The 27453-nt window shown below is 38.6% G+C and overlaps 1 protein-coding gene across 9 annotated transcripts in view; it reads right to left on the bottom strand.

Annotated features, from left to right (window-relative positions):
• FHOD3 (formin homology 2 domain containing 3) overlaps positions 1–27453 on the bottom strand; it is a 503817-nt gene that overhangs the window by 87717 nt on the left and 388647 nt on the right. For 7 of the 9 annotated variants that reach the window (XM_063716761.1, XM_054537476.2, XM_054537478.2 and 4 more), the window contains 2 exon segments: positions 11178–11312; positions 5608–5658 (listed from right to left, as the gene is read on the bottom strand). In XM_063716761.1, coding sequence (XP_063572831.1) covers positions 5608–5658; positions 11178–11312 — 186 coding nt within the window. 9 annotated transcript variants of the gene reach the window in all.

Genomic DNA, 27453 nt, shown 5'->3' with positions numbered 1-27453 from the left:
ACTTTGTTCTCTGAGTGCTGACCATGGAAACTTTTTTTATATTCTAAAATATTTCTGAGTAGGAATCAGACATCCAATAGCTTGAACCTGACGTCACATAGAGTTTATTCATCAAAGTCAGTTTAAAAGAACAAAGATACATCTGTTTTGCATTTCAGGCAGGCAGAACCCACTAACTGTTTATTAAGACCAGCTACCAATCATATTCCTCATAGTGCACTTTATAGATCAGACCAAAATAACTTTGAAATGTGTGCCTCTTCCAGATGTCTGCTAATTTTACTCACCATTATTTTTTCAGAAATAAATTTATACATTCAGCTGTAACAGGTTTCTTACTATCTTACCCACCACTAAACTTTGGAACAGCTTACTCAAGACCCTCACTTTGCATCTATCCAATTCACTGCTTCAGTTCCTCACAATGGGCATTAGACATGGTGTGCCTCATTTACCCAGATAAGAAAGGCAGAGCACATATTTAAAATATTTTAAAACAATGCATTTAAAAAGCATGCATTTTTTGCATCCCATCCTCAAGGTGGGTGTGGTTTCCCCATCTGTAATCCTCACCCCTTTTCCCTGCCAGCCCAAAGGCAGTCCACCCTTCGGACCACACTTGCATGAGCATCTCCCTCCAGGAAGCCTGCCTTGACCACCACAGCTGGAAGTGATCTTGGCCTTGCCTCTGAACTCATGTCGGATATGTAGTCCCTTCAACTCAGATGGCATTTTACATTTACTGCCTGGCATATTTAGTCATCTGTTCACATGTGTATGTCTGTTTTCAAAAAACAAATAATAGGATTTTCATGAACAGGAAGATTACCATCCTCTGTTCTTTCCCTCGGTGCCTTCCATTTGTGGGCTGATGGGAAGCAGGCAGAGCATGCAGGGAGAAGCCTGCAGAGTGGCACCCCACCTGCAGAGGTCCACCTGCAGCCCAGGATGCCGAGGGGGCAAACGCATCCCATTTCACTTTTGTGGGGAATGAGCTTGCATTCATGGTGAATCTCTGATAAAAGGCGTGTAGTGTGTGTATATGTAGACACAAACACTTGAGGCTTGGCCAAGAGCACCACCTCTTGAGGGGTAAGAGAGGCAACAAAAGGAACGTGTTTCTGGCCTTAATTTGGGCCAGCAAGAAAAAGCCACTTGGCTGTGGAAGTAACAAGAACCTTGAAAGAAAACAATTTTAAGGGTAAGAGGCAGGGCCTCCAGCAGGTATGTGTTAAATGGGATGGTGGCAAGTTCAAGGACAGAAATGCCATAAGTCCAGGAGGAGCTGTGAGCACAGGCATTCCCACACTGCTGCAACAGGATAAAGGGGCAGGCAAGAAATGAGTGCAAATAAGAGAATCTGGACAGGTCCAGGAATTCAGGAGGTCAGAATCCCATGGCAAGAAATCAAATGAATCTGGGGTGGGTGGTGGTGATGAAGCCCTCAATGAAAGGCTTCCAGCCAGGAGGACAACCCACTTGCTGCATTCATTTTTGCTGGCTCATTCCTGGTCCTGGCCTTCTGCATGCCTCCCTGTGGGCAGCCAGGTGGGCAGGAATTTGTGGGGAGCCAAAAGGTTTAACCCACTTTCTGGGAGACTCCAGGGGCCACTCATCCCAGAGCCTGGATATATTTGACTCAAATGCTATTCCTGTGTACCCCTTGGCCTCACAGATGCCATCACTGAAGATCCGTAAGACATGGGAAGAGTTAAAGGTTTAATCTGAATTGTCCCGAAACATGATGTTTATGTGTTAGACAAAAATGGTAGAAGCAGAGGTAGAGGGATGGTGAGTTGTTGCTTCATGGATAAAGAGGTTCAGTTGTATAAGATGAGAAGAGTCTGGAGACTGGTTACACAACAATGTGAATGCACTTAATGCTACTGAAATATACATTTTAAATGGTTAAGATGGTCAATTTCATGTGATGTGCATTTGATCATAATTAAAAGTTTTTTTTAATATGGCGGGGCAGAGAGGCATGGAGGTCAAGAGCACCAAACCTTTCTGAAAAAGCAGCAGCAGTGTTCATCTGCAGTGGCCAGAGTGGTGAAGGCGGTGGGCTGGTACACGGGGACGGCCACACCACAGGCATTTACGGTGTTACAGCTTAGCGACCCCCCCGCCCCACAAGAACCTCCAGCAGTTCTTGGGGAGGAAGCTGGACCTATGTCATGACCTTTTCCTAGACAATGACTTAAGTGCTACGGGGCCCAATAGTACTTGATCTGAGGATCCACTGGCCCATGTAATGACTGTCACGTATCCCTGCTGCCACGCGAAGCCACACTCAATCCACAGACCGACAGAGCCTCCTCTGTGGGAAGCACCAGGCTTTCTATCCACAAACCACAGCCCCAAGAAAAGACTTCCTACTTTTGCTGCCTTCATCCAAACATTCCCGTTTATCCTCTGCCTATATCGTTTGTTTGTTCATTCATCTTTTCATTTATTTATTGAACATTTGTCAAGTGCCTGTCACGTGCTAAGAACTGTAGTGGGCACTCAAGATTTAATAATAAACAAGGAAAAATCCCACCCTCACAGAGCTCACAGTTCAGTGGGAGAGAGAGACAAATAAACCACTGGGATGAACTCCAACATCCACCAGAGCTCAGTGGCAGGGCTGGTACTGCGGCTCAGTCTCTTTTCACAGGGCCCTACAGAAACTCTGCTTGACTTTAGATTAACCTAGACCTACTTACTGATGACTTTTCCTGCCACACTTCTATTTGGAAATTCTCACTTACATTAAACTAAAATCTGGCTCCCTTTAACTTCTGCCCTTTTCTCAGTCCTTCTAAGCAAGGCTCAGAATCCTTTCTTACTGCTTCATTGATCATTTTCACGCACAATTTCCAAAACCCTAGCCCAGTTCCAGCCTTTTCTTTGCACTTTGTTCCCATAGCCCCTGTTTGCTATAAAGCATTTCTTCTCCATGCCCTGCTGTCTCCCTCAGACTAACAAACCCAAACAGAAGTATCCTCCTGTGCTACCCCCCAACACACCCCCAGCCTGGCTCATTCCTTACTACACACACTTCTTTTTTCTCCTTTAAATTATTTGTGAAGGTCATTTTAATCAATCGTTATCCTATAAAGCCTTTCTTCTAATACTTAAAAGGATGAGAAGTAGCATCTCAACAGAAACTTACTCCTGGTCTGCACCATTGCCAATAACATAGTTTGTCTGAAATTATGGAGTGAGATGATATGAAATAATATAACATGTATCCAGATGGTCACTACACCTGAAAATAAGATGACATTCATCTTGTTACAGTTACATGATACAAACCTCAAAAACCATCTGCTGTGACTCTGGCTGTCTTTTTCTGAGTCTTGCATTAAGGGTAAGAGATGTGGGACTTGACGAACACACATCGCTCTATCTGGAAGAGTTACTTTTCCTTATTTCTGTACTACTTCCCACTTCTGATCTCTACTAGTTTCCATTTCCAAATTCCATTATACTTGGAAATCTTACTTTTTCCTGGCTTAGTAGGAACTCTTAAAAGCTTTTGAAACAGGGATGAAAGTCTATTTCCCCTAACTCCCATCTTCACCAGGTTATTCAAGAAGAAAACTAACAAGAAAAATGGCTGGGTCAAACCAAAGGAAAATGCATGGCTGCTTCCCTAGACCTCTGTGTAAACAGAGAGGTGGCTTCAAGGGAAGAATCCCACAGTGGGCCTGGAGAGCACATTTCTGTGTCCAGGCTGATGGGCAGCCTGGGAGCAAAGACTAAGGGCAGAACCAGAGGAGAGAGGAGAAGCAGCAACCTCCTCTTATGAGTTTGCCAGACATAAGTGAAGGCTTGTTTGGACAAAAAAGAGCAGTAAATAATATCCAGAAAGAGCTGGACTTCCGTGGTTTGGGGAAATTTTGAAGTCAGCTGAGCCAGTTCAGATCTTGACACAGCACTTAAACCATCTCCCCAGGAGCTGCCAAGCCTTGTCTGTGTGGACATAACCTAACAGTCAAGTAGTTGAAAGCTCAAATAAGTACAGAATCTGGGGGGAGAACTAAAAAAATAAAATTTAGTTCCTTATGCCTGGGCAGGAAGTCAACCGCATTTTCAGTGAAAGTATATGTGATGCCCTCTGATGTAAAAAACAGGTACTAGTGAGAAATATAAGCTTCCTATTTCTTTAGCAGCATGTTTCACTCTAGATTTGCCAGCCACAACTGGTTATTAGGATGACAATAATCAAACAGAATGTTGGAATCAAAACAATGCCATCATTTAAGAGGCTGATCTAAGCATCTAATTTTTAAATTGAAGACAGGCAGTCTCCACTCTTCCCTGCCTCAGACTGTCCTGATGTATTTAGCTGGTGTTTAGAAAATTAGCACAATTCTGCTTCTTATTGGCCCAGTTCAGAAGTTGTTAGGTTCCCGTCTACGGCCATACCACCCTGAACGTGCCCCATCTCGTCTGATCTCAGAAGCTAAGCAGGGTCGGGCCTGGTTAGTACTTGGACGGGAGAAGTTGTTAGGTTCCCAGCTGGCTCCAGCATAAAAGGTGTTAAAAGCAGCCTTTCCATCTCTCCATGCAGTCACCCCACCTGGTGGTAGAGGGGACGACTGCAGGCTATAAAGAGCTGGGGGGTAAAAACTTGTCTTTTGCCAGTCTACCTGTAAAACCAGTTTCCACTGTTTGTCTGCATTTATTATGTATCTTTTATTGAGATTCAAGGCATGTTGCCATTGAAATATACTACTGATCAACACCGGAGTTTTGAGCTGCTCTGTTATATGACCTAGGCTGGTTCGAATATTACAGCAACATTTTAATAACATACTTCTTACTCTTATAAAGTAATGTATCTCATATATGTTTTTCTTACAAAATTGTATACAACTATTCTGTGGAAATTTAAAAATGTATTCATGCATTTTCTAGTTAGCATCACAAACCACAAAGATTCGTACCATAAATAAAGTAGTTTTCGAAATGAAAAAAAGAAATAAAGTAGTTTACAGCTTGAATATTTTAAATAAAGCTGTTGGTTCATTTACTCATTTACTGATTCCATATATTATTCCTCAGTCCCAACTACATGCCAAGCACTGTGGTGGGTACTGGGGAAATAAAGGAAATCCAGGCACTGTTCCTGCCATCAAGGAGCTGAGTACAGTTCAGTAGGGAGACAGACAAGTGACCAGGCACACCCAGAAAGAGTCTCAGATATATCTAGTGTCCCCAGCCGCTGCCTGGCACAGTGTGTATACTAAAATATTTGTTGAAGGAGTGCTGACCATGTGACATAAAAGCACGCAGTAGGAACATGTAGTCCAGGCTCAGCAGCAGTGGTGCAGGGTATTTCAAATATATGCCCTATGTCATTATGCTAACGTAAACGTGCTATTTGAAGGAGAATTTTGAAGGAATAGACACACTTAACCATGATGGCACCAAATGACAAATCCATACTTTTACTGGAAAATTTAGGTAACTAGTACACTCTGTTCTGCAAAATGCCAGCTATGTAAGGTTTTAGGTGAAGCAGTTATATTTTAATCGACAGTCTCTCTGCATGCTAGGTTAACAGTGCAAAGTCACATGCCATTTGTTACAATGGGAAAGAAGAAATATACAAACCTTTCTTCTCTTGCTTGCCTTTGCTCCTCTCTTTTGTCTAAATAATCTCGGCTAATGGAAATATGTAGAACAAACAAACAGGAAAAGAAAATAACAGAATGAGATACTCAGAAAATTATCAATAAATTATAAACAGTATATCATTAAAGACTGGCACTGCCTCAGAAATGTAAAACGGTTGTAGCTGAATTTTTAAAAGTTTAAAGGCTGTACTTCAAAATTATTAAATACAATTGATTTTCAATACAATCACAGGGATTGCAGAAAACATAGGATTATTGGATTCACCCAGAAACACTACTAATTACTTGTTGGAAAGAATGTAAGTATCTGAGGAAAGAGAAGTTTTTAAAAAAATCCATAAATAAAATATGGCAATAACAAGCGAGCAATAGCTTTTGGAGGTGATTAGCATCCAGTTGAGCTCTGGTAGTTTCATAACAGCCATCTTAAGAATTAAATCTAAGTTCCTTGGCCATTTTGTGTTGCACTCCACAAGCTGAATATTCCTTCCACAACCCAGGATTTTTTTTTTATTTCCAGGATACATGAGGGGTGTGCAGGTCTGCTACACAGGTAAACGTGTGCCAGGGTGGTTTGCTGCACCTATCAACCCATCACCTAAGTATTAAGCCCAACATGCCTTAGCTATTTATCCTGATGCTCTCCCTCCCCAATCCCTCCACTGACAGGCCCCAGTGTGTGTTGTTCCCCTCCCTATGTCCATGTGTTCTCACTGTTCAGCTCCCACTTATGAGTGAGAACATATGGTGTTTGGTTTTCTGTTCCTGCATTAGTCTGCTGAGAATGATGGCTTCCAGTGCCATCCATGTCCCTGCGAAGGATGTGATCTCATTCCTTTTTATGGCTACACAGTATTCCATGGTGTATATGTACCATATTTTCTTTATCCAGTCTATCAGTTGATGGGCATTTGGGTTGATTCCATGTCTTTACTATTGTGAATAGGGCTGTAATGAACAAACGTGTGCATATGTCTTTATGATAGAATGATTTATATTCCTTTGGGTATATACCCAGTAATCAGATTGCTGGGTCAAATGGTATTTCTGGTTCTAGGTCTTTGAGGAATTGCCACACTGTCATCCACAGTAACAACCCAGGATTCCTTCTCCACATCCATTACACTCTCAGTTTCTATTCTGGGATCACTGAAGCTCCTGCTTTGTTCCTTCTCTTTTGTCTGTACCCACAGATGCCCAAATTTTATGTTTTGTTTTTCTGTTTCTGCTGTTTTGTTAATTTTAATGTTTTGTTTTTCTGTTCCTGCTGGATTAGGTTCCAAATTGAATCTAAGTTTAAGACTATGTGGTTAGTCATCTCTCACTGGACTGTTTACTTTCTTGGAGAATCCTAACATCATGGTTTTCAACACTGGACCTCATAATATATTTAAATATTCTATTTCTTGGTGTACTGATAACTGGATATAAAGGGGCAGTAAGTTAGACTACAGCAGTGTAGGACCAGGAGAAAAATGCAACAAGGCCTCAGATTTGTCATCGTTTATAAACATCCAACCTCATCACTTTCCACATTAGAACTAAAATTTCCTATAACTCAGAAAGCTTAAGACCATATTCAACAAAAATGACAATAAATAAAGAACAACTTTTAGATGCTTTGCAAAAAGCACCAGAAGCATAAACAATTTAAATCAATGAAATGGCTGATAAAAGGTCAGCCATTTCGGTAACCTCAGGAACTACTTTAGAAAGCTTTTCCTATTTATTTTTTGAATTTATTTTCATTCACATCCTCAGAAATATGGAACTGCAGTCACCATAATTAATAGTTGCCTATGGTCTGTCCTTGATTAGCATTCATTAGTGGATGAGGGCCATTTTGCCAAGGTCTCTCTGTGTTCTTAAATGACAAGTTAGAATCACTTGAAATCAAGAGCAAATGGTTAACAGTTATGAGCATGGCCTCTGATGACAACCTGCCCAGGCTTAATTCTTACTCTGCCAACATATACATATGAATAACATAATTCCTGAATATATATTATAATGCATGAGCAGGTGCAATGGCTCATGCCTATAACTCTAGCACTTTAAGAGGTTGAGGCAGGAGGATCACTTGAGCCCAGGAGTTCAAAACCAGCCTGGGCAACACAGCGAAACCCCATCTCTACAAAAAAATACAAAAATTAGCCAGTAGTCCCATGTACATGCCTGTAGTCCCAGCTATTTGGGAGGCTGAGGTAGGAGGATCACCTGAGTCTGGGAGGTCGAGGCTGCAGTAAGCCAAGATCGTGACACTGCACTCCAGCCTCGGCAAAAGAGTGACACCCTGTCTCAAGAAACAAACAAAAAAAGCCAATGTACTCTTGTCCTATTCTCCTATACTTCTGGGACTCCAATGACATGAATGCTAGACATTTTGATGCTATTACGCAGGTACCTACGGCTTTGTTCATTTTTCTTTCAATTTTTGTTTGTTGTGTTTAGTTTTCAGGTAGGAAAATTTCTGTTGTTCTATCTTCAGGTTCACTCATAGCAATGAGTTCACTTTCTTCTCTCACAGCAATTCTATTTGGCCCATCTAACAAATTTTCTATTTTAATTTTCCTGTTCTATATAAATTTCCATTTAGATCTTTATATCTTTTATTTTTTTACAGAGACTTCTTTTCATTTGTTTCAAGAGTATTTGCCCTTACTTCTTAAAGCATGTTTATAATAGCTACTTTAAAGTCTTTAAATATATCATATCTATGTCCTTTGTGGTTAGCCATCTTTTAATTCTCTTTTCCCTTTGAGTTAAAATTTTCCTAACTATTTTTATGATAAGTTATTTTGGATTGTATTCTGTACATTTTACATATTTTGTAATGAGCTTTGAGGTCTTATTTAAATTCTACAAAGAATCTTGATTTTTGTTTTATTTTGTATTAGCAGGTAATCAACCAGGTTAAGTTCAACCTGCAAGTTGTAACCTGCCTTCAGACATTGGTTCCAATATTAATTCAGTTTTCTGGGATCTGGGTGGTGGTCCACTCCCACTCTGTACTTAGTTCTCAAAGCCTATGGCATGCCGTGTAGGTTTGAAGCCACATGTGTACAAATCAGACACGCATTCAGGAGTGCTCTCTTGATATCCTTGCTCTTTGTGGCTTTCCTAACACTTTCTGGCTCCTTGGGTTTCCTTTTACGGTCCTCCAGCCAGAAGGCTTGGGCTTTATTTTCCCTGTCCTGCTGCATACTTTTGGTAACTGCATCTGCATCCAGGACAATACAGCAGGAGGAGAGCAAAGTGATATGCCTAGTGATCACGGGGTCATAGCTCTTATGGTCAGAGGAAGAGTTCCCCTCCCTCCCGTTTCAGGCACCTGCCTGGACACTGCTGCCATTGCTGTGCTTCTGTAGCAATACTGTTTAGGAGGCCAGGGTAGGAGATAAAGAAATAACAGGAATTCTCTACACTTTTACCTTTAGAAATTCCCTTTACTGTGCCTCGGTCTGGAAAAAGACGACTTCTTCTGGGGCTCTTTTGGTCCAGATTTGACATACACTTCTAGGTTTGGGTGCCTTTGAGTACATGCCAAGTAATAGTGAAGGTAAAAAATGGTAAACTCTCACTGGTTTTGTAAAACTGAATTTTAGTCTCCCTTCCTAATTTCACCTGCTCTCTTTTATATTTCAGAGTTTTCAGAGCTCCACACATTCTCTCCATGACGTATGGTTGCATTCAGCAATGCAGAAGGAGAGACAGGATGGAGTGAATGAATTCCATTTTCCCCAGAACTGGCACCCTGTTTCAAGAGGTTTTCAATAAAACACTTTGGATGTAAGCTAATCTCTGAATTTTCCATGTATTTCACTCAGATTCTCTGCTGCTATTTGGTGGTAAAATATGCAAATCTCCCAGAAAACCATAAATCAGGAAGCATTTAACCTGTTCCAGAGATTTAAAGAATTGGTCTTTCTAAAAGTGACAACTTCCAGAACTACCCTCATGAAAAATGGTGCATACAGAGCTGGCATTTCCATATATCATTTGGTAGAAATGTGACAGCTCAGGGTATGCTACACAATCTTGATGGAAAATGATGTTGGTTTACTTCATGCAGCTCATTCACCCAGTCTTAGAAAAATGAGGATTAGCATTTCAAAGACTTGGCATTTGTTTTCATGAAGTAATGACTTATAGTTAAGCAACTTCACAACTCTGCTCATATTTTGATCATTTTTATAATTACACATATACTTCTTGGCTTCAGAAAAGCACAAGTTATTGGCCGGGCATGGTGGCTCATGCCTATAATCCCAGCACTTTGGGAGGCTGAGGCAGGTGGGTCACTTGAGGTCAGGAGTTCAACAGCCTGGCCAACACGGTAAAACCCCATGTCTACTAAAATTATAAAAATTAGCCAGGCGTGGTGGTGTGGCCTGTAATTCCAGCTACTTGGGAGGCTGAGGCAGAAGAATCACTTGAACCCAGGGGGCAGAGGTTGCTGGGAGCCAAGATTACGCCACTGTACTCCAGCCTGGGCAACAAAGTGAGACTCTGTCTCAAAAAACAAAAAACAAAAAACAAAAAAACACGTTATTAAATCTGTAAATCTTCATTGACAATGCCTTATATTCCTTGTAGATTTAATGGGGAATAATTGATGGGAATATTGTTTGCCAAAGAAACTGAACTAAGGAAGCAGGAGGTAGAGATGGGGAGAAAAATGAAAAGAAAGAATGTAGAAGCTATAGGGTAAATGACTTGGAAGGATTAAGAAGGAAGAGAAAGTACAGGAGGAGGAGGTGGGGAAGAAAGTGGGAAAAGGGAAAAAGAAGATAAGGAAGAGGAGAAAGAAGTAATGTGTAAGGAGAGATACAGCAACTGTTTTTCATTCCATAAAGCACAGCACAGCATGAAGCCCAGGGGATGGGTGTGAAGGAGGATGACCTGGAGAATGTGGAGAACAGGTGGACTGGCTGAAGGAGAAGCTGAGGCACACTGGGATCAGTGGGGACCGACAGGCCAAGATATGGAACCTGGAATGAGCTATAGCCAGGAACGCATCCTTGAAGCTGTACAGAGACCAGGAGATCGGGGGAAATGGGCTGAGAGTAATCAACACAATGACCTTTCCCCTCACATAGCAAGAGATTATTGTTTAAAAAAAAATTGAAGATTGTTACAGGGATCAAAAAGCAAACCAGGAAGTGGGAAAAGCATTTCCTTTTGGACATCTGATAGAATATGAATAAAACATGAGGACCAGTAGGAAGAGATGGCAAATTAAGTTAAGATAATTACACTCTCTGTCATCTGGAGGGCCTGGATAGGACCACGTAGATAATGGAGGACCCAAGAATACATGAGTCCCTAATTGTATTTGGCTGACTGTGCTTCCTGCCATATGGTTAGAGAAACAAAGGCCATAACAAACCAGATCCAGCCTATTTCAGGTATGTCTTTCTCTTCCTTAAAAATACAGACAGAATTTTCATTACTTCCTTTAATGCCAATATTAAATGTACACAGTTGTAAAGTCACATGCTTTAATTTTTAACACATTATTTAAAAAAATCTTAAGATCCTTCTTACCTGAATTTGTTTCTTTCTTCCCGCTCTATTCTCTGCAACCTTTCTTCTCTCTCCTGCCGCCGCCTCTCTCTCTCTGCTGCCAGTGACTCTTGGTGCTGCCTGAAGGATGATGTGAGAAGACCACTTGGTGATGACCTGGAGATACAATGAGTTAATGTTTCAGTTGCTTGGCCTGTGATTAAAAGTACTGAAGTAAGCACCAGTCAGACCTTGGTTAGAATTGAGGGTCTGCCGGTACCTAGGCAGTGCTCGGGGAAAATCACTGAATGCCTCGGGTCTTCTTGTTTCAGAACTTTGTCTGTAGATTGGGGAAAAGTAACATGCTGTGAGTGTGCTCGTAGCAAAAAAGGTGGTAACAGACAGAAAATACCAAGCAACATGCTTGACATGTAAACAGCCCTCAAGAATGAGTGTTATAGAAGTATTCCAGGAATGTATACACATTCTATATATATTTTACAGTTGGTCTATGTTAAGACGTACATAAGCTAGAATCAGCCTTCAATCTAAAACTATTTTCTAACTATCTATCAGGTAATACATTCATTATTTGGGTAGCAGGATCATTAGAAGCTTAAACCTCAGCATCATGAAAGATACCGATTAACAAACCAGCACATGTACTACCAAAACTAAAATTTTTTAAAAAGTTATTTTATAAAACTATTTTCTATTATACATGCACTAAAAATATTTTACTATATATCAGTCTCACAATACACTTCTTTAGAATAATTGAACAAGGCAATGAGACGACAGATGAGGACAAAAAAAACTTGCAATGGGCTGAAATGTGAATAGAATTAAGGAAATTTCATTCTATGATATTCTATGTCAAGAAGCATCCAAGGACTCAGCATGGTCAAAGGACAGGCAGTGGTATTAGTAACATCACACAAGAGTCTGGACTGTTCACTGAAAATGTGTGTGAAAGCCTCGGAGAGAAACCACAGGGTGAGTATCACAGGAGATGTTAAATCAGAGAATGAGTGGGAGAAGAGAAAATCAAGTAACCGTATGACATATAAGGAAAGGGGTTAGCTATGTAAAGGAGTCTGATGGATCTCTGGAGAATAAAATCTGTTACGGACAATTGAGGCCTTCACTTATGGAAAAAAATCTCCAAAACAAACAGAAAAATATTTATGAAACATATTTTGCCAATTTATTTATCCAAGGATATAGCTTGGATAAAATCCTACCTGGATTCAGTGAAAAATATACCTGCAAGGTGGGGAACACAGATCTCAGTGCAGGAGAAAGATGTGACTCTCATATTACACAGACTGCCATGAGTCCCACAGATGTTCTCCCTAGAAAAGGTGAGTCACCTATGGCTATCAGTCCATAGGTGGCAGGGAAAATGGAGGGAAGAAACCACCATCCCTGGCAGCTACAGGGAGGGAGTAACCAAATTCTATATTCCAGGCTCACTATGGAACTATTTTCATCAGCTCTGGACACTAAGGCATAGACAGAGTTTATTTATCTTTCTCATAAAAGAAGTTCAGACAAACTTCTAAGTTTTGTAAGCTATTATTATTTTGTGGGAATTCTTCCCTGCTGTATCCAGCCAAACCTAATCAACAATCAGAGTAAAAAAGTTTGTAATACCTCTTGCACAGTAATTGATAAAATTGTTATGTATATATTTGTTTAACCCAATTAATAAGTTTTATCTAATAGATTAACATGTATATAACCTGGTGCCCAAATTGGAGAAAACATATTCTTTCAAATATATAAGGACTACTCAAAAGTTGACCATCAATTCTGTCACAAAGCTCAAGAATGAATGCCACAAACTGGTTTCACATGAGCTACCTTACTGACCATAATGCAACTGCATTGAAAATAAATAACAAGGAGATAAATTTGAAAAAAATCCATATAATTGGAAAAACTAAAACATGTCTAATAACTTAGGTCAAAAAAATAAAAATATGGACAATTAGAATATATTTAAAGGGTACCATAACCAAAAAGCTGAATATGAAGTTTTGTAGAATACCTCTAAAGTAGTATTTAGAAGGAAATTTATTGTCTTAAGTATTTATATTAGAAGAAAAGAAAGAGTAAAAATTAATGAGTGATCAGCTCAACAACTGGAAAGGCAACAGTGGAATAAGTTCAAAGAAGGCAAAAGGAAAAAACTAAAGAGCAAAGACTAATGAAACAGGAAAATGAAGGTATACAGACAAAAATCAACAAAACTAAAAGCTGGTTTATAACTGAAAAACCTAATAGACAAGTTCTATCAAAATTGTTCAAGAAAAAGGGCCACAAATGAGCACATTCAGGAATGACAGGTAAGTACAATTATAGACACAGTGACCAAAAAACATTACAAAACTAAGGGGAAATTTTTATAATACACTTGAAAAATTAAAGAAATGGATGATTTTCTAAAAACATATAACTGACCAAATCTGATTGAGGAAGAAATAGAAATTTTGAATAGCCCTGTTAACCTAACAAAAGAAGTTGAGTTAGTTAATTACAAATATATTCACACCCATGAAAAAAAATCCATGAAAGTCAGATTTTTAATATGATTTCTACCACTCAAGGAAGAGTTCAAGTTAGACATATGGAAAGTTCCAGACAACATAAAGAAGAAAAAAACTCCACAACCCATTTTACATGATTCATATTACTCTGACACTAAAGCCAGATAAGAACAGTGTGAAGACAGCAACTTATATACTATTTGCAATTATGAACACCACTGCAAAAATCTGAAACAAAATCACATTGGGTTTGTCCAACAAATGTAAGGGCAATGTAAGATGACAGCATCAATGAATACAATTTACCACGTTAATAGTTTATTGGAGAAAAACCATGGCTACCTCTGCAAATGCAGAAAAAGCTTTAAATTCAACAACCATTTGTTATAAAAAAAAAAACCCTTTACTATGCTTAGTAATAGAAGAAAATTTTCTTAATCTGACGGTGGGTATTTGGCAAGGAAAATTTTAAAAACTGGAGTAAGTATCTTGTTTTCTTTCTTTCTTTCTTTTTTTTTTTTTTTTTTTTGAGACAGGGTCTCATTGTCACTCAGGCTGGATGGCTCACTGCATCCTTGACCTCCTGAGCTCAAGTGATTCTCCCACCTCAGCCTCCTGAATAGCTGGGACCACAGGCATGCACCATCATGCCCATTTAATTTTTGTGTTTTTTGTAGAGTTGGGGTTTTGCCATGTTGCTCAAGCTGGTCTCGAACTCTTGGGCTCAAGCAATCCTGCCTTGGCCTCCCAAAGTGCTGGGATTACAGGCATGAGCCACTATACCTGGCCAGTATCATTCTTAATGCTGAAATATTAAGAACAGTTTACTGTTAAAAATAACATAAGGATGTTTCCATCATTGCTTATATTTGACATTATTCTGGTGGTCCGAGCCAGAATACTAAGAAAAGTAAAAAGCATAAGGAAAGGAAAGAAATACAACATCACTGTTTACAGATAATCTAACCATCTATAAAGATAATCCAAGAAAACCTATGTTATTTTATTAAGAGTCTAGCAAAGTTTCTATATATAAAACATAGAAATAGCAATTACATTTTTACATCAGCAACAATTTACCAAGTTAATCGTAAGCTAACTATGAAATTACTTAACTAATAATATGAAAGACCTTTATAAAATCTTATTAAACGACCCAAATGAAAGCTATATCACATTTATGTATTGAAAAAAATCAATGCAGTCAAGATGCCAATTCTTTGTTTCCAATTAATACAATTTCAAATCAATATCCCAAAAGGATTTTTCATGAAATTTTACAAGCTGAGTCCAAAATTTTTACACAGGACCTGAGGTTTTAAGGATAACCAAGACAATTTTGAGTAAGAACAAAGCAGAGCACTGGCCACATTCGATATGAAGCCCATTCTGAAACCACAATGATTGCCCGTCAAAGTGGTCTTGGTGCACGAATGAAAACATGGACGAATGGGGTGAGACAGTGAGCCATGACACAGACTCATACACAGATAGAATCCTGATTCATGTCAAATATGTTATTACACATCTGTGGGGAAGTGATGGACTGTTTAACAAATGGTGCTGAGACAACTTTTAGCCATATAAAACACAATACAGGCTGGGCATGGTGGCTCATGTCTGTAATCCCAGCACTTTGGGAGGCCAAGGCAGGATCACCTGCGGTCAGGAGTTTGAGACCAGCCTGACCAACGTGGAGAAGTCTGTCTCTACTAAAAATACAAAATTAGCTGGGCATGGTGGTGCATGCCTGTAATCCCAGCTACTGGCTGAAGCAGAAGAATCACTTGAACCTGGGAGGTGGAGGTTACAGTGAGCATAGATTGCACCATTGCACTCCATCCTGGGCAACAGAAGCAAAACTCCATCTCAAAAAAAAAAAAAAAAAATACAACTAGTCCCACCTTATACCAAATATAAAAATAAATTCTAGATAGTTTAAGTGAAAAATGTAAAAGACAAAACTTTACAACATTCAGATCTCAAGATACGGAAGATTTTTTTTTAGACCAAAAAGAGCAACCAAAAAGGAAAGATTTGATAAATTTGCATATATTAAAGTTAAAACTTTGTGCACATTGAAAGACTACATAAGAATAAAGAAGAGCAACAACCTGGGAGAAACTACTTGTAACATATATAAACTACAAAGAATTAGTGTACATTATACAAAAAGAACCCCTTCAAATCAGTAAGCAAAAGACAAACTACCCAGAGGAAAATGGGCAAAGGGTAATGAGCATTTTAAATGGCCAATACAGATATGAGTGATGCTCATCTTCACTAGAAATCAGGGAAAAGGAATGCAAGCAAAACCCACAGTGATATACTGTTTCACACCTATCAGATTACAGATTGACAAAAATTAATGTCTGATGACACTAACCCATTGGCACAGAATAACTCTCATACACTGCTTCTAGAAGTCTAAATTAATATAATCATTTTTGGAAAAAAAACACTTAATACATTTGAAGATGTATATATCCTAAAACCTAGCAATTCCACTTCTAGGTTTATCTAGAAAGTAACTTTTGCATGCATAAAGAAGATAGACATGTATGGTAAAGAATTCTATATGTTGCAGTGTTTTTATTGCTTACTAGTGGTTAATTAGAATTACACAAATACCTACAAATAAACAAAATATAGTTTGTCTTTAGAAAGGAATACTCTACATCTGTGAAAATTAATAACTAGAATGATATGAACATAGGTAATTCCCCAAAGCAAAATATATAGATAGTGAAAAGTAGATTGAAGAAAAGAAACCATATTCTATCATTTCTATGAAGTTTAAATACATGCACGGCAAATCTACATGCTAGTGATACATGTACATTTCGTAAAAACAAAAACATATCTGAGAATAACAAACACCAAATTCAGTGTAGTGATCATCTCTGGGGAAGAAGGGAAATCAAAGGGATAAGGGTTTCAATTTTATATCTGATACTCTTTATTGCTCTATAATACATGCATGGCAAATCTACATGCTAGTGATACATGTACATTTCGTAAAAACAAAAACATATCTGAGAATAACAAACACCAAATTCAGTGTAGTGATCATCTCTGGGGAAGAAGGGAAATCAAAGGGATAAGGGTTTCAATTTTATATCTGATACTCTTTATTGCTCTATAACTTTCTAGATTTATCTAAAATTTTCTGTAAGCCCTGAATATATATTTTAAAGCAATTCTATCTCTCTTAAGTAAATAAAAGTCCTTCTTAGGTGGATAAATAACTTGTATATCAAACATCTTTGAAACCCCAAGCTAACTGAACATCAATAGTTATATCCAGTTCTAGAATTCAGAAACACAACAAAAAATAGGGTACTTTATACAAGAGAATTATTTTAGGAGCCAAATAATTTCCCTTAATTGAGGACTTTGATTCAGCCTAGTTTTAAAGCCTGCCCTGTGTGTTGTTTTCCAGCACTAGCAGCCTCACCTTCTGAGTTCTCCTTCCAGAGGGGAGAGAGAGGAGCAACATTGTGGGTCTACGTTCTTAAGTGAGGAGCAAAATGAGGTCCTTGCTATTCCCCTTACACTTGTGACTTCAGCTCATTCTTCTAAATATCTCAACCTTTATAATAGGTCACTAGTAGCTAAACCTGGTCACAATGAAGCCTCTTTATATCAGACCTTAACACCATTTCCTTGTTTAAAATGAGAATAATAGAGCTTGTTTAAAATTGTTTAGAATTGGACGAGCATTAGAACTTGAGAAACTCAAGTAGGATCCAATTTAGTCAAGTAAAAGCTGCCATTCCTTGTTGGGAGCCTCTAAAAAAAGGATATGCAGCTCATCCTCCTGTACACTTGGACTTTGAAAAAGCAGATCCCATCTTGGCTCTTAGGCCAGAGTTCACCTGTGAACACAACAGCAGGCAGCATTAACAACACCTGGAGGACCTTTCTTTAATCATTTCAGTACTGAGAGAATGGAAATGTGAGCTTCTAACTAGAAGTAATGAGGAATGGTTCTTCTTTTCCTGAAATAAAGTAAAATGCCATGAGTAATGAAAGATTCATTCTCTTGAGTGCCTAAACAACAGATCCCTGTAGCAGGAGGAGAAGCCTGTCTGCCCTAGATGAATCTAAGCAACTTTGGTTCTATGGTCTTTTTAATGACCCCAAATTGTCATTAAAAAGATAGGCACCCAAATTCATGCTGGCATGGTAAACTCTTTTCTTTATAAAGGCATCCTTAACAGATTTTTCTTTCATATTCTTCCAGGAAAATACCTACAATGATTGGAAATTGTTCTAATCATGACATAAAGGAATGAGCACAGGGCTTGGGATGAGAAAATTTGAGTGTGGCTGCTCACTTAACCTCTCCAAACCTCAGTTCACTTATTTGTAAAATGAGGATAATCTTATATCTAACTCGTAAAGTACTGTAAGGTATAAATGAGAATTTGCTTAATACAGCATCTAGGCCATAGCAAGCACTCAATAGCTATCCCTTTATGTTGGGTGTTGAAAATCTGTAGAAAACGGGAGTAGAGTGGGATAGGGGGTTTGTGCTGTGGTCCCCTAGGCTAGGTCTGGAGAATGACACCTGCAGTTCCCAACCTGATGGACTCCAGTGGGCTGGAGGTTTGATCTGAGCCTTCCCATCATGGCTACCCAGCTAGGTCAGTCATCAGGACTGCATGCCATGCTCAGCATGCACCTGGAAGGCTAAAGTCATCTGCAGTTATGCCCAATGCAGCTGCAAATGAGTGAAGCCACATGGGAACACAGGTGGCAAGAGGCCAGAGAAATTTTATAAAAGAGTGGATAATATACTCTGAAGGAGAGGAATTACAATATTTAATCTTCCCCTTGCCAGGCCCCAGGGTGTGCTCCAAAAATCACACCTGGTGAGAGCCTCCCACACTGGGACATCTGGAGCAGGAGCTCTATTCCACTGAAATATGATTGTTAATAATAGTTAACATTTCTGGAAATGATATGGTGTACCAGTTACTTTACATCTATTAATAATACAAAAGGAGGTTATATGGATTAAAAGAGCTAAGGTTGTTAATTATCCCCTTCTTTATATATGAGGAAACTGAGGCACAGAGAAATTATATTAGGACATAGCAGAGCTGGGCTTTTAAACCAGCTGTCAGGCCAGAGCCCCAGGCTGACTGATGCCCCTTCCCCTCTCCACATCTCTGGTACTTAGGAAAGCACCATTCCAGCAGCATTTGTCACCGTACATGTTCATTTCTTCCCTAGAGATAGCCATTACCCTGAATTCAGTCTTTATTCTTTCCATATATGTGTCAGTATAGTGATCATCTCTGGGGAAGAAGGGAAATCAAAGGGATAAGGGTTTCAATTTTGTATCTGATACTCTTTATTGCTCTATAACTTTCTAGATTTATCTAAAATTTTCTGCAAGTCCTGAATATATATTTTAAAGCCATTCTATTTCTCTTAAATAAATAAAAATCCTTCTTAGGTGGATAAATAACTTGTATATCAAATATCTTTGAAACCCCAAGCTAACTGAACATCAATAGTTATATCCAGTTCTAGAATTCAGAAACACAACAAAAAATAGGGTACTTTATACAGGAGAATGATTTTAGGAGCCAAATAATGTCTTCTTAGCAGCTTACGTTTTGGGGTCAGATCCTATTTTCTCATTCATCTCTACCCTGGCACATAGAAGAGCCTCATTGTCTGATGAATCAACTAATGATTGAATAAACAGGATGCATGAAGTCAGAATAATATGTATATGCTAGTCTCCGTGCTCCCAGACCCCCAGCCTATTCTCTAAGGTATGATAAGGACCTACAGAGGAGTTTTTTGAACTAGACCCTTCCCACTGGCAACAGCTGAGTGAATGCAGGGTGGGTGCCTGCCCAAAGGCAGCCCATCAAAAGGCAGGCTATCCAGTGGCATAGGAGGCTCCTGGCACAGAAGGCTGAGCTAATCATAGTCATGTCTCAGGGCTGTGCACTGGGAGAGAGAATGTGCATTTGAGAGAAGCAAAAGCAAAAGGGCCTGGAGGTGGGGAGGCCCTTGGTGGCCCTGTATGAAACCAAAGTGTGAGAGGACAAAATAGAGAAGGAGCCAAAGTTGTAGGGAGGAAAAAAAAATGATGACGACTGTACGAAGAGAGAAAGGGGGTGGCAGCAGGAAGCAAAGGAACAGAGGAGACCACGTGGGAAGGGACTGAGACATGTGAGTGGCAGAGCATCAGAGGACACAGCTAAGAACTTGCATGGCCAGGGACACCCGGCTGACCCTGATTTCTGGTGCAGGGAGGTGGCCATGGAGGGTGGAGACATGACTAGCCAGCCATCCCTAGGTGTGCAGGAAGCCTGTCCTATGGCTGACAACCCAGTGTGCTGACAATCATGGTAGTTCTTCCCTAACCTTCCATGGGTGGGAAGACACTGAGCTCAAAGGGGCCTAAGATTCCAGGGAAAGGAAATACAGGTCAACAAATAGTAGTATTGGCATTCAAAAATCCCCAGAAGTAACAGTACACTTCAAGTTCTATTTTTTGAGGAAAAAAATGTTACTGGAAGAGTCAAATCCAGAGCAGTGTGCATCATAGAGTATTCTCAAGTCTTCCTCTTCTTTGCATGAGAGTTTGTGACATCTTATCCCAGAACTTACTCCCAGGGGCACGTGCTTGCCTGTGACAGCTTTACATGTTTGTCTTCATGTGAAGTCTCAGAGCTGCCCCAAGATGCTCCCCTCCCTGTCTCAGTTAATGTTATTTGTATTCATATTCTCCTAGCCAAGTGACAGGGGTTCCAGGAACTTCAGCTCTCACTTAGCAAGTTACTGAAACTAGAAAAAGTTATACTGACCTCCATTTTAAGAATGCAAGAAGAACCACAAAGGGAATCTAAAGTCCAACCAGAGACCTAGTTGCTGAATAAATGCATCAAAATTGACAAGCAGCTTCACCAGTGAACAGGAAGAGCCATGGGAAGCTGAAACAAGATTGCTCAAGGCCAGGAGTTCAAGGCCACAGTGAGCTATGATCACGCCACTGCATTCCAGCCTGGGTGACAGAGCAAGACCCTGTCTCTCAAAAAAATAAAAATAAATTTTTAAAAGAAGGGCCTCAAGCCTGTCACAAAATTGAGGGTGGAAGAGGATCTGCATCCCCTGGTGTATAAATGTGGATTCAACCCTCAGCACTGTTTTCTAGTCATGAGGCTGTCACTGCACTGAGGCTGTGACAGAAAACACAGGTGCATCAGAAGTCATGTGAACTTGAAAGCCAGGGCTTCAGTGTCACCAAAACCCAGGGCTCATTGTTCAGATTTCAGCACAGACGCAATAGAAAGTTCCCTAAAGCCAGTATCAGAATTTTTGACTTTCCTTCCTTTTGAAAATATACTCTGAAATCATAGTGGAAATCAATGCCAGACTGAAATTTTAGATCCAAATATTAGTTCAACACATATGTGAGGTGGAGAGGTAAAGTAAATGACTTACATTGTTTTTCTCATAGGAATTCAGCATTTCCATTATACAAACTTGAATAATAAAAGAATTGGTTTCAGAAAGAACGAAAATATATGTATCAGAGGGATACACATATCCCTCATATACGTGTTAAACTAACATTTAATGTATATCCCTCTGACATATGTATCTCAGATAGGGATTTCTGTCCGTGAAGCAATGGAATGGAAAGAGAGCAGGATGCAACAGAAGAAAGGGGTCCTAAGGCAGCTGTGGCTATTCACTCCCCACCTGACCTTGGGTTAGCTTCAGGAATGCCCTGCAGTTCCCTCCTTGCCGCTGAGTGTGGAGGGCAGATCGAGAAACCCCTGTCCAGATCCCAGGCTAAGTTCACCCATAGTCTCCAGCCATTTCTATGTGCCTCTCCCTCTGCCTGCTCTCTGGGAGTGTTCACTATTGTCAGGGACCCAGAAAACCTACTAAGTGGTGATTAGAAATACTTTACTCAGGTTCCCACTTTTTTTGAGAGGGAGAAGTAAAGTAAACGGCTTACATTGTTTTTTCTCATAGGAATTCAACATTATTTCCATTATACAAACTTGAATAATAAAAGGGCTGGTTTCAGAAAGAACCAAAATTACATACTTGATAATGAGAATAACTTCTTAGATTCGGAAATAAACAGTTCATTTGTTCCATAACACAATGGGGTTTTTTAATGCATAAACAATAACCTCTCCTTTTTCTAAGACTTCTTGCCTTTTTAATAGAAAAGTGATTTGCCAGAAGAATGATACAAGACAACTAGTCCAATCTCCATCTTAGGTAGTTTGGAATGTCTCTTGGCTCGTAACAACAAACCCACTGCCCAGGCTGAGCAAAGACAACAGAGAGAGATGATCAAAAGCTGAGGGGGAGATTTTCTGTCAATGACAGTCTTTCTTTTTCAATGATGAGTTGGCACTTTGTTTATCTAATTACCTGCAAATAGACTAAACATAAAACAGGAAATCTTTATAAAGATAAGGCTAAGACAAATAGGAGAGATTAAAATATACTAGATTTTTCAGTTGTGCTAAGCCCAGAAAAAAAGGATTAAAAAAAGAGAAAGCACACTAGTTTCACTTTTAAAACACTTAAGAACCATTCAAAATATAATTTAAGTCTGCCAGACAGCCTGCAATTACTTTTTGAACAAAGTGAGTAACTTTAAACTCAACAGTCAGCGGGTCACTCTTCTATTTGTTTATTGCACAATAAATTTTTAGCAGACGCACAGTTTCTTATAAAAATAGACACAGAATATTGCAGCAACTCCTTTAAAGAAAAAGCAGTCTTTCTCCATCCCCTTGAATCTAGGCTGAACATGTGATTGGCTTTGGCCAATGTAGCAATCAGAAATATGATTCAATTCAAGCAGAGGCTTGAAAAGTGTCTGCACACCGGGGCTTGCTCCCTTGTTGCCCTTGGGAACCCTACACCACTGCCATTTGAACAAGTCTGGGCGAGGTGGCTGGGCCATGAGGCATGGTGCCAAGCTGCCCCATCAAGTCAGCTGATAGCCAGACAATTGCTAGATATCAAGTGAGATGATCAACGACCGGCTGACTGCAAACACCTGAGTTAACCCAGCTGAGACCAGAGTAATTGTTCAAGGTGAGCCTGGCCAAAATTACCAACCCACAAAATCATGAGGTAAATGCATGGTTGTTGTTTTAAACCACTATGTTTTGGTGGTTTCTTATGTAGTTAAAAGCTGACTGAAACAGGATGGGTTTTGGAAATATTTTCTCCATTTCTGTCTGAGGAAGTTGACACTTCATTGGTGGACTCCAATAAAATCTGAAATGTTGAAGCAATTAAAGTTATCTTACAATATGACCTATTAGCAAAACTCATATACCACTGTCCCCTAAAATGTCCCCTAAGATGGCCTCCATGCCAATCAAGCCATTCACCATCTTGCTTCCCAAAGAAGTCTAGTTCCTTTGCCTAGTGGTATCTCACTTCCTCTCTACCCAAGTTCTTCAAGACACCTCCCTTGATGACCACAGTGGACACTGCTCTTTATTTCTCCAGACTCCTGGACGTGTCCTTTCGGCACATCGTCACAAATGATTGGTTCATTCCTTCGCTGTTTTGTGAACCAACATTGTTTCTGGCATGGTTTACTCCCTTGTTGCCTTTGGGGACACATCAGAAACAGTCCTTGTCGCCTGCTTCTCCTCCTTCCCCCACAGCAACTGTGTCTGAGTGCCATCAATACACACTGACTGAATTTTGTTGTCTACTTCAGTGATGTGAGCAATGCCACAAAAACACATGTTGTAGCAAGTGGACAAATTTATGGACAATGAAACCTATGCTTTTCATGTTGCTTTTTTCTTTTGTCTCTCTTTACAGAAATTAGCTTTTCTAATAAAAGTTTTCCATAAAGTAAAAGTCGGCACACTGAACCCATCCAACTTTCTACATCTAATTGGAGTCTATTTCAGTGGTGAAAAAAGGAAAGCTCTTGGACTTCCACTTTCAGTCCATTTGGAGTAACAGGAACCAGATTTACCTGTAACTGAAACAACTAAAAACCAGACAAAATCTATGAAACAGCAGCACTGAAGAAACTGGCCATCAGATGGTGAAGGCCAGTGATTCCTGAGAGATGAAAAGCAAAGGAGGTGATCCTCATGATTGCCCTAGCTTACTGACTGGAGAACATCTGCAGGCTGTGGTGCATAAAGGGAAAACCCAGGCAGAGCCTGGAAGTCTCCGTGAGTAGAGGAGACAAAGCTGGGAGTCTAGAGAGGCCAATGGGGCTAACACTGGCAGGGTAACATACCAGAAAGGGTCTATACAGAGAGAAAGAGAGACCTCTGTACATCTGCAGAAGGTTTCCCTCAAGTAACTAGGTGAGGATTGTTCAGCATATGCATGTAAAAAGTAATCTGTGGCCAGTGAAAGAACTATCCAAATGAATTAGAGCAAACAGTGTCTGGAAATTATATAAGGCAGAGAGTACTGCCTGTTCCCAACAGTTACAGAGAAAAACTTCATAATTCAGAGGGAACTGGTTAAAGTTTTAACAAGTGTGTTGTCTCAGTAGTGGAAATATATTGGACTAAACATAGCTCTGGTCCTGCCTAACAAAGCTAAATGTGCAAGACCTACAAGGATCAAACTGTTTCTGAGTTAAGCCCATCCCAGAACAAAGCTGAAAAATATTTATAAGAACACAAAAACATCCAGCACCCAGCAAGATAAAATTTACAAAATATGGCATCCAATAAGAAATGACCAAGCATGCAAAGAAGTATGAAAATACAAGCCATAATCAGAAGAAAAAAGTAAATTATTTGAAACCAATCCAGAAACGACATAGATGATAGAATTAGTTGGGGAGAATGATAAAACAGTTATGACTATAGTCCACATATTCAAGAAGCTAGAGAAAATATTTAACATGTTAAAGTATGAAAGGATTAAGAAAGAACCCACTTGAAACAGTAGATTGTCACCACAGAAGAAAAATAATTAGCAAACTTGAAGACACAGCAACATAATTATTCAAAATGAAGCAAAATGGAAAAATCAACAGACCACCAGTGAACTTTGTGAAAACTTCAAATGACCCAATATACATGCAATTGAAGTTATCAAAAGAATGGGGAGGTAAAAAGTACCAAAAATTTTTTGAAGAAATAAGCACTAAGATTTTTTGCAATTTGATGGAAACTGTAAACACACAGATTCAAGAATCTCAAGTCCCAAGCATAAGAAACGTGAAAAAACTACACCAAGGCATATCAAAATCAAACTGCTAAAAACCAATGAGAGAGTTAACCTTAAAATCAGCCAAAGGAAAAAAATGATACATTACATGCAGAGGTACAAAAATAAAAACAAGATTTATCATCAAAAACAACGTAAGGTAGAACAAAGTGGTGCAACATCTTTAGAGTATTGAAAAAAAAAACCCTATCAACTTATAATTCTTTACTTAGCAATAACTATCTTTCAAAAATTAAGGTGACATATTTTTTTCAGACATATAAAAACAGGAATAATTCATTATCTAGACCTGCACTACAAGAAATGTTGGCAGAAAATAAATAATACCACATGGCCATCTTGATTTACACAAAAATAAAAAAGAATTAGAAAAGATAATGACACAGGTAAGCATAAGCCTTATTAAATATATTTAAAAGATAATCAATTGCTTACATCGGACATAATAACAATGTATTGTAGAGTTTACAACATTTTAAAAGGAAAATCCATGATCACTGTAGCATAAAGGCTGGGAGAAAAAAAATGAAAGTGTGTTGTTGCAGGGTTGTTATGCTATGCATGAAATATATAGTATCACTTAAAGGTAGACGATGATAAATTAAAATGTATAGTATAAACCCCAATGCAATCACTAAAATAATACAACACTTATTGTTAATAAGGCAATAAAAGAGATAAAATTAACTAATAAAGAACATGCCACCCAAAAGGAAGAAAGAATAAAAAAGGAAAAAAAAGATGGAACAAATAAAAAGTATAAACTCAAACAAGTCAATAATCACATCAAATGGTTCAAACACTCCAACTAAAAGGTAGAGATTATCAGACTGGATTTTAAAAAAAGATTCAACACTATATTGCCTACAAGAAACATAACACCTAATTTATGTTCAAATAATAAAAAAGATATACCTTATTAATACTATTTTTTTAAAGCTGAAGCTATATTAATATCAGATAAAGTAGACCTAAGAATCAAGTATGTTACCAGATATAAAGGTCATTTCAAATGAAAGGAGTCAAGCCATCAGTAGGATATAACAATTGTAAATATTTATGCACCTAATAAAAGAGCTTCAAGATACATGAGGGAAAACTAATGGAACAGCAATATATTTTAAAAAATCAAAATTATAGAATGCAATTTATTATTCTCTCAGTAACAGAACAAGACAGACAAGCACTAAGGATATGGAATACTAGAACAATACCATCAACCAAACAGACATCTACAGAACATTTCACCCCAAAACATCAGGATACATATTCAAGTGTACAGAGTATATTTGCCACATTTGATCCTATTCTGGGCTGTAAAACAAATATCAATAAACTTAAAAGTATCCAAGTCATACAACATATGTTCTCTGACCACAATTTTATTAAATTAGAAATCAGTAACAGAAAGATAGTTGGAATATCCACAAATACTTATAAACTAAATAAATACTTTAAAATAACCCATGGAGTAAAGACTTTTTAAAAATTGACAGAGAACTTAAGAAGCATGTTAAGAGAAGATAAAAACACAACATATTAAACTTTGTGGAATGCAGCAAAAGCAATACTTAGAGGAAAATTTGTAACACTGAATGCCTATATTAGAAAAGATAAAAAGTCTCAAATCAATGACCTCATCTCCTAACTGAAAAAAAGAGCAAATTTTACCCAAAGTGAACAGAAGCAAGAGAATAAAACAAACAGAAAAATAGTGTAAAAATTAAATGAAACCAGAAACTGGTTCTTTGTGGTCAAAAAAAAATGGATAAATCTCTAGCCAGACTGATTGGAAAGAAGAGAGAGAAGACACAAATTACCAATATTAAGAATGAGAAATACAACCACTGCAGATTTTATAGATACTAAAAAAATAATAAGGGACTATTCTGAACAATTATATTCCAATAACTTTGACAACTTAGATGAAATGGAAGAATTTCTTGAAAGATAAAAACTACTAAAACTCATTCAAAATGAAATGGATGATCTGATATGAATTAATATAAGATAAATATCTATTAGAGGCATTGAATTTGTGGTTTTAAACTTTCCCTTGAAGAAAGCTCCAGTCCTAGATGTCCTCACTGGTGAATTCTATGAAATATTTAAGGAAGAACTAGTACTAATTCTACGCAGCCTCTTCTAGAAAGCTAAAGAGGAAGGAGTACGTTTCCTCTCATTTTATGAGCATTACTCGTGTACAGCCATTGTGGAAGACAGGCAATTTCTTAAAAGCTAAACATCCACCTGCCATAAAACTTGGCGATTCACTTTTAGTAATAACCATGCACTACTTAACATTTCAGTCAACAATGGAATACAAGATAGTGGTTCCATAGATTACAGTGAAGCTGAAAATGTGCTATCACCTAGTGATGTTATAGCCATCATAACATTGTAGCACAACTATTTTTCTTTTTTAATAACGTTAGTGTAGCCTCAGTACACAGTGTTTATAAAGTCTACAGTGATGTACAGTAATGTCCTAGGCATGAACAGTAATGTTCATGCTTTCAATTCTGTAAGCTCCATTC

Source organism: Pongo abelii, chromosome 17 (assembly GCF_028885655.2).
Source record: "Pongo abelii isolate AG06213 chromosome 17, NHGRI_mPonAbe1-v2.0_pri, whole genome shotgun sequence".
NCBI lineage: Eukaryota > Metazoa > Chordata > Mammalia > Primates > Hominidae > Pongo > Pongo abelii.
Note: the sequence above shows the minus strand (reverse complement) of the source record. Positions and strands in the feature narration are given on the sequence as shown.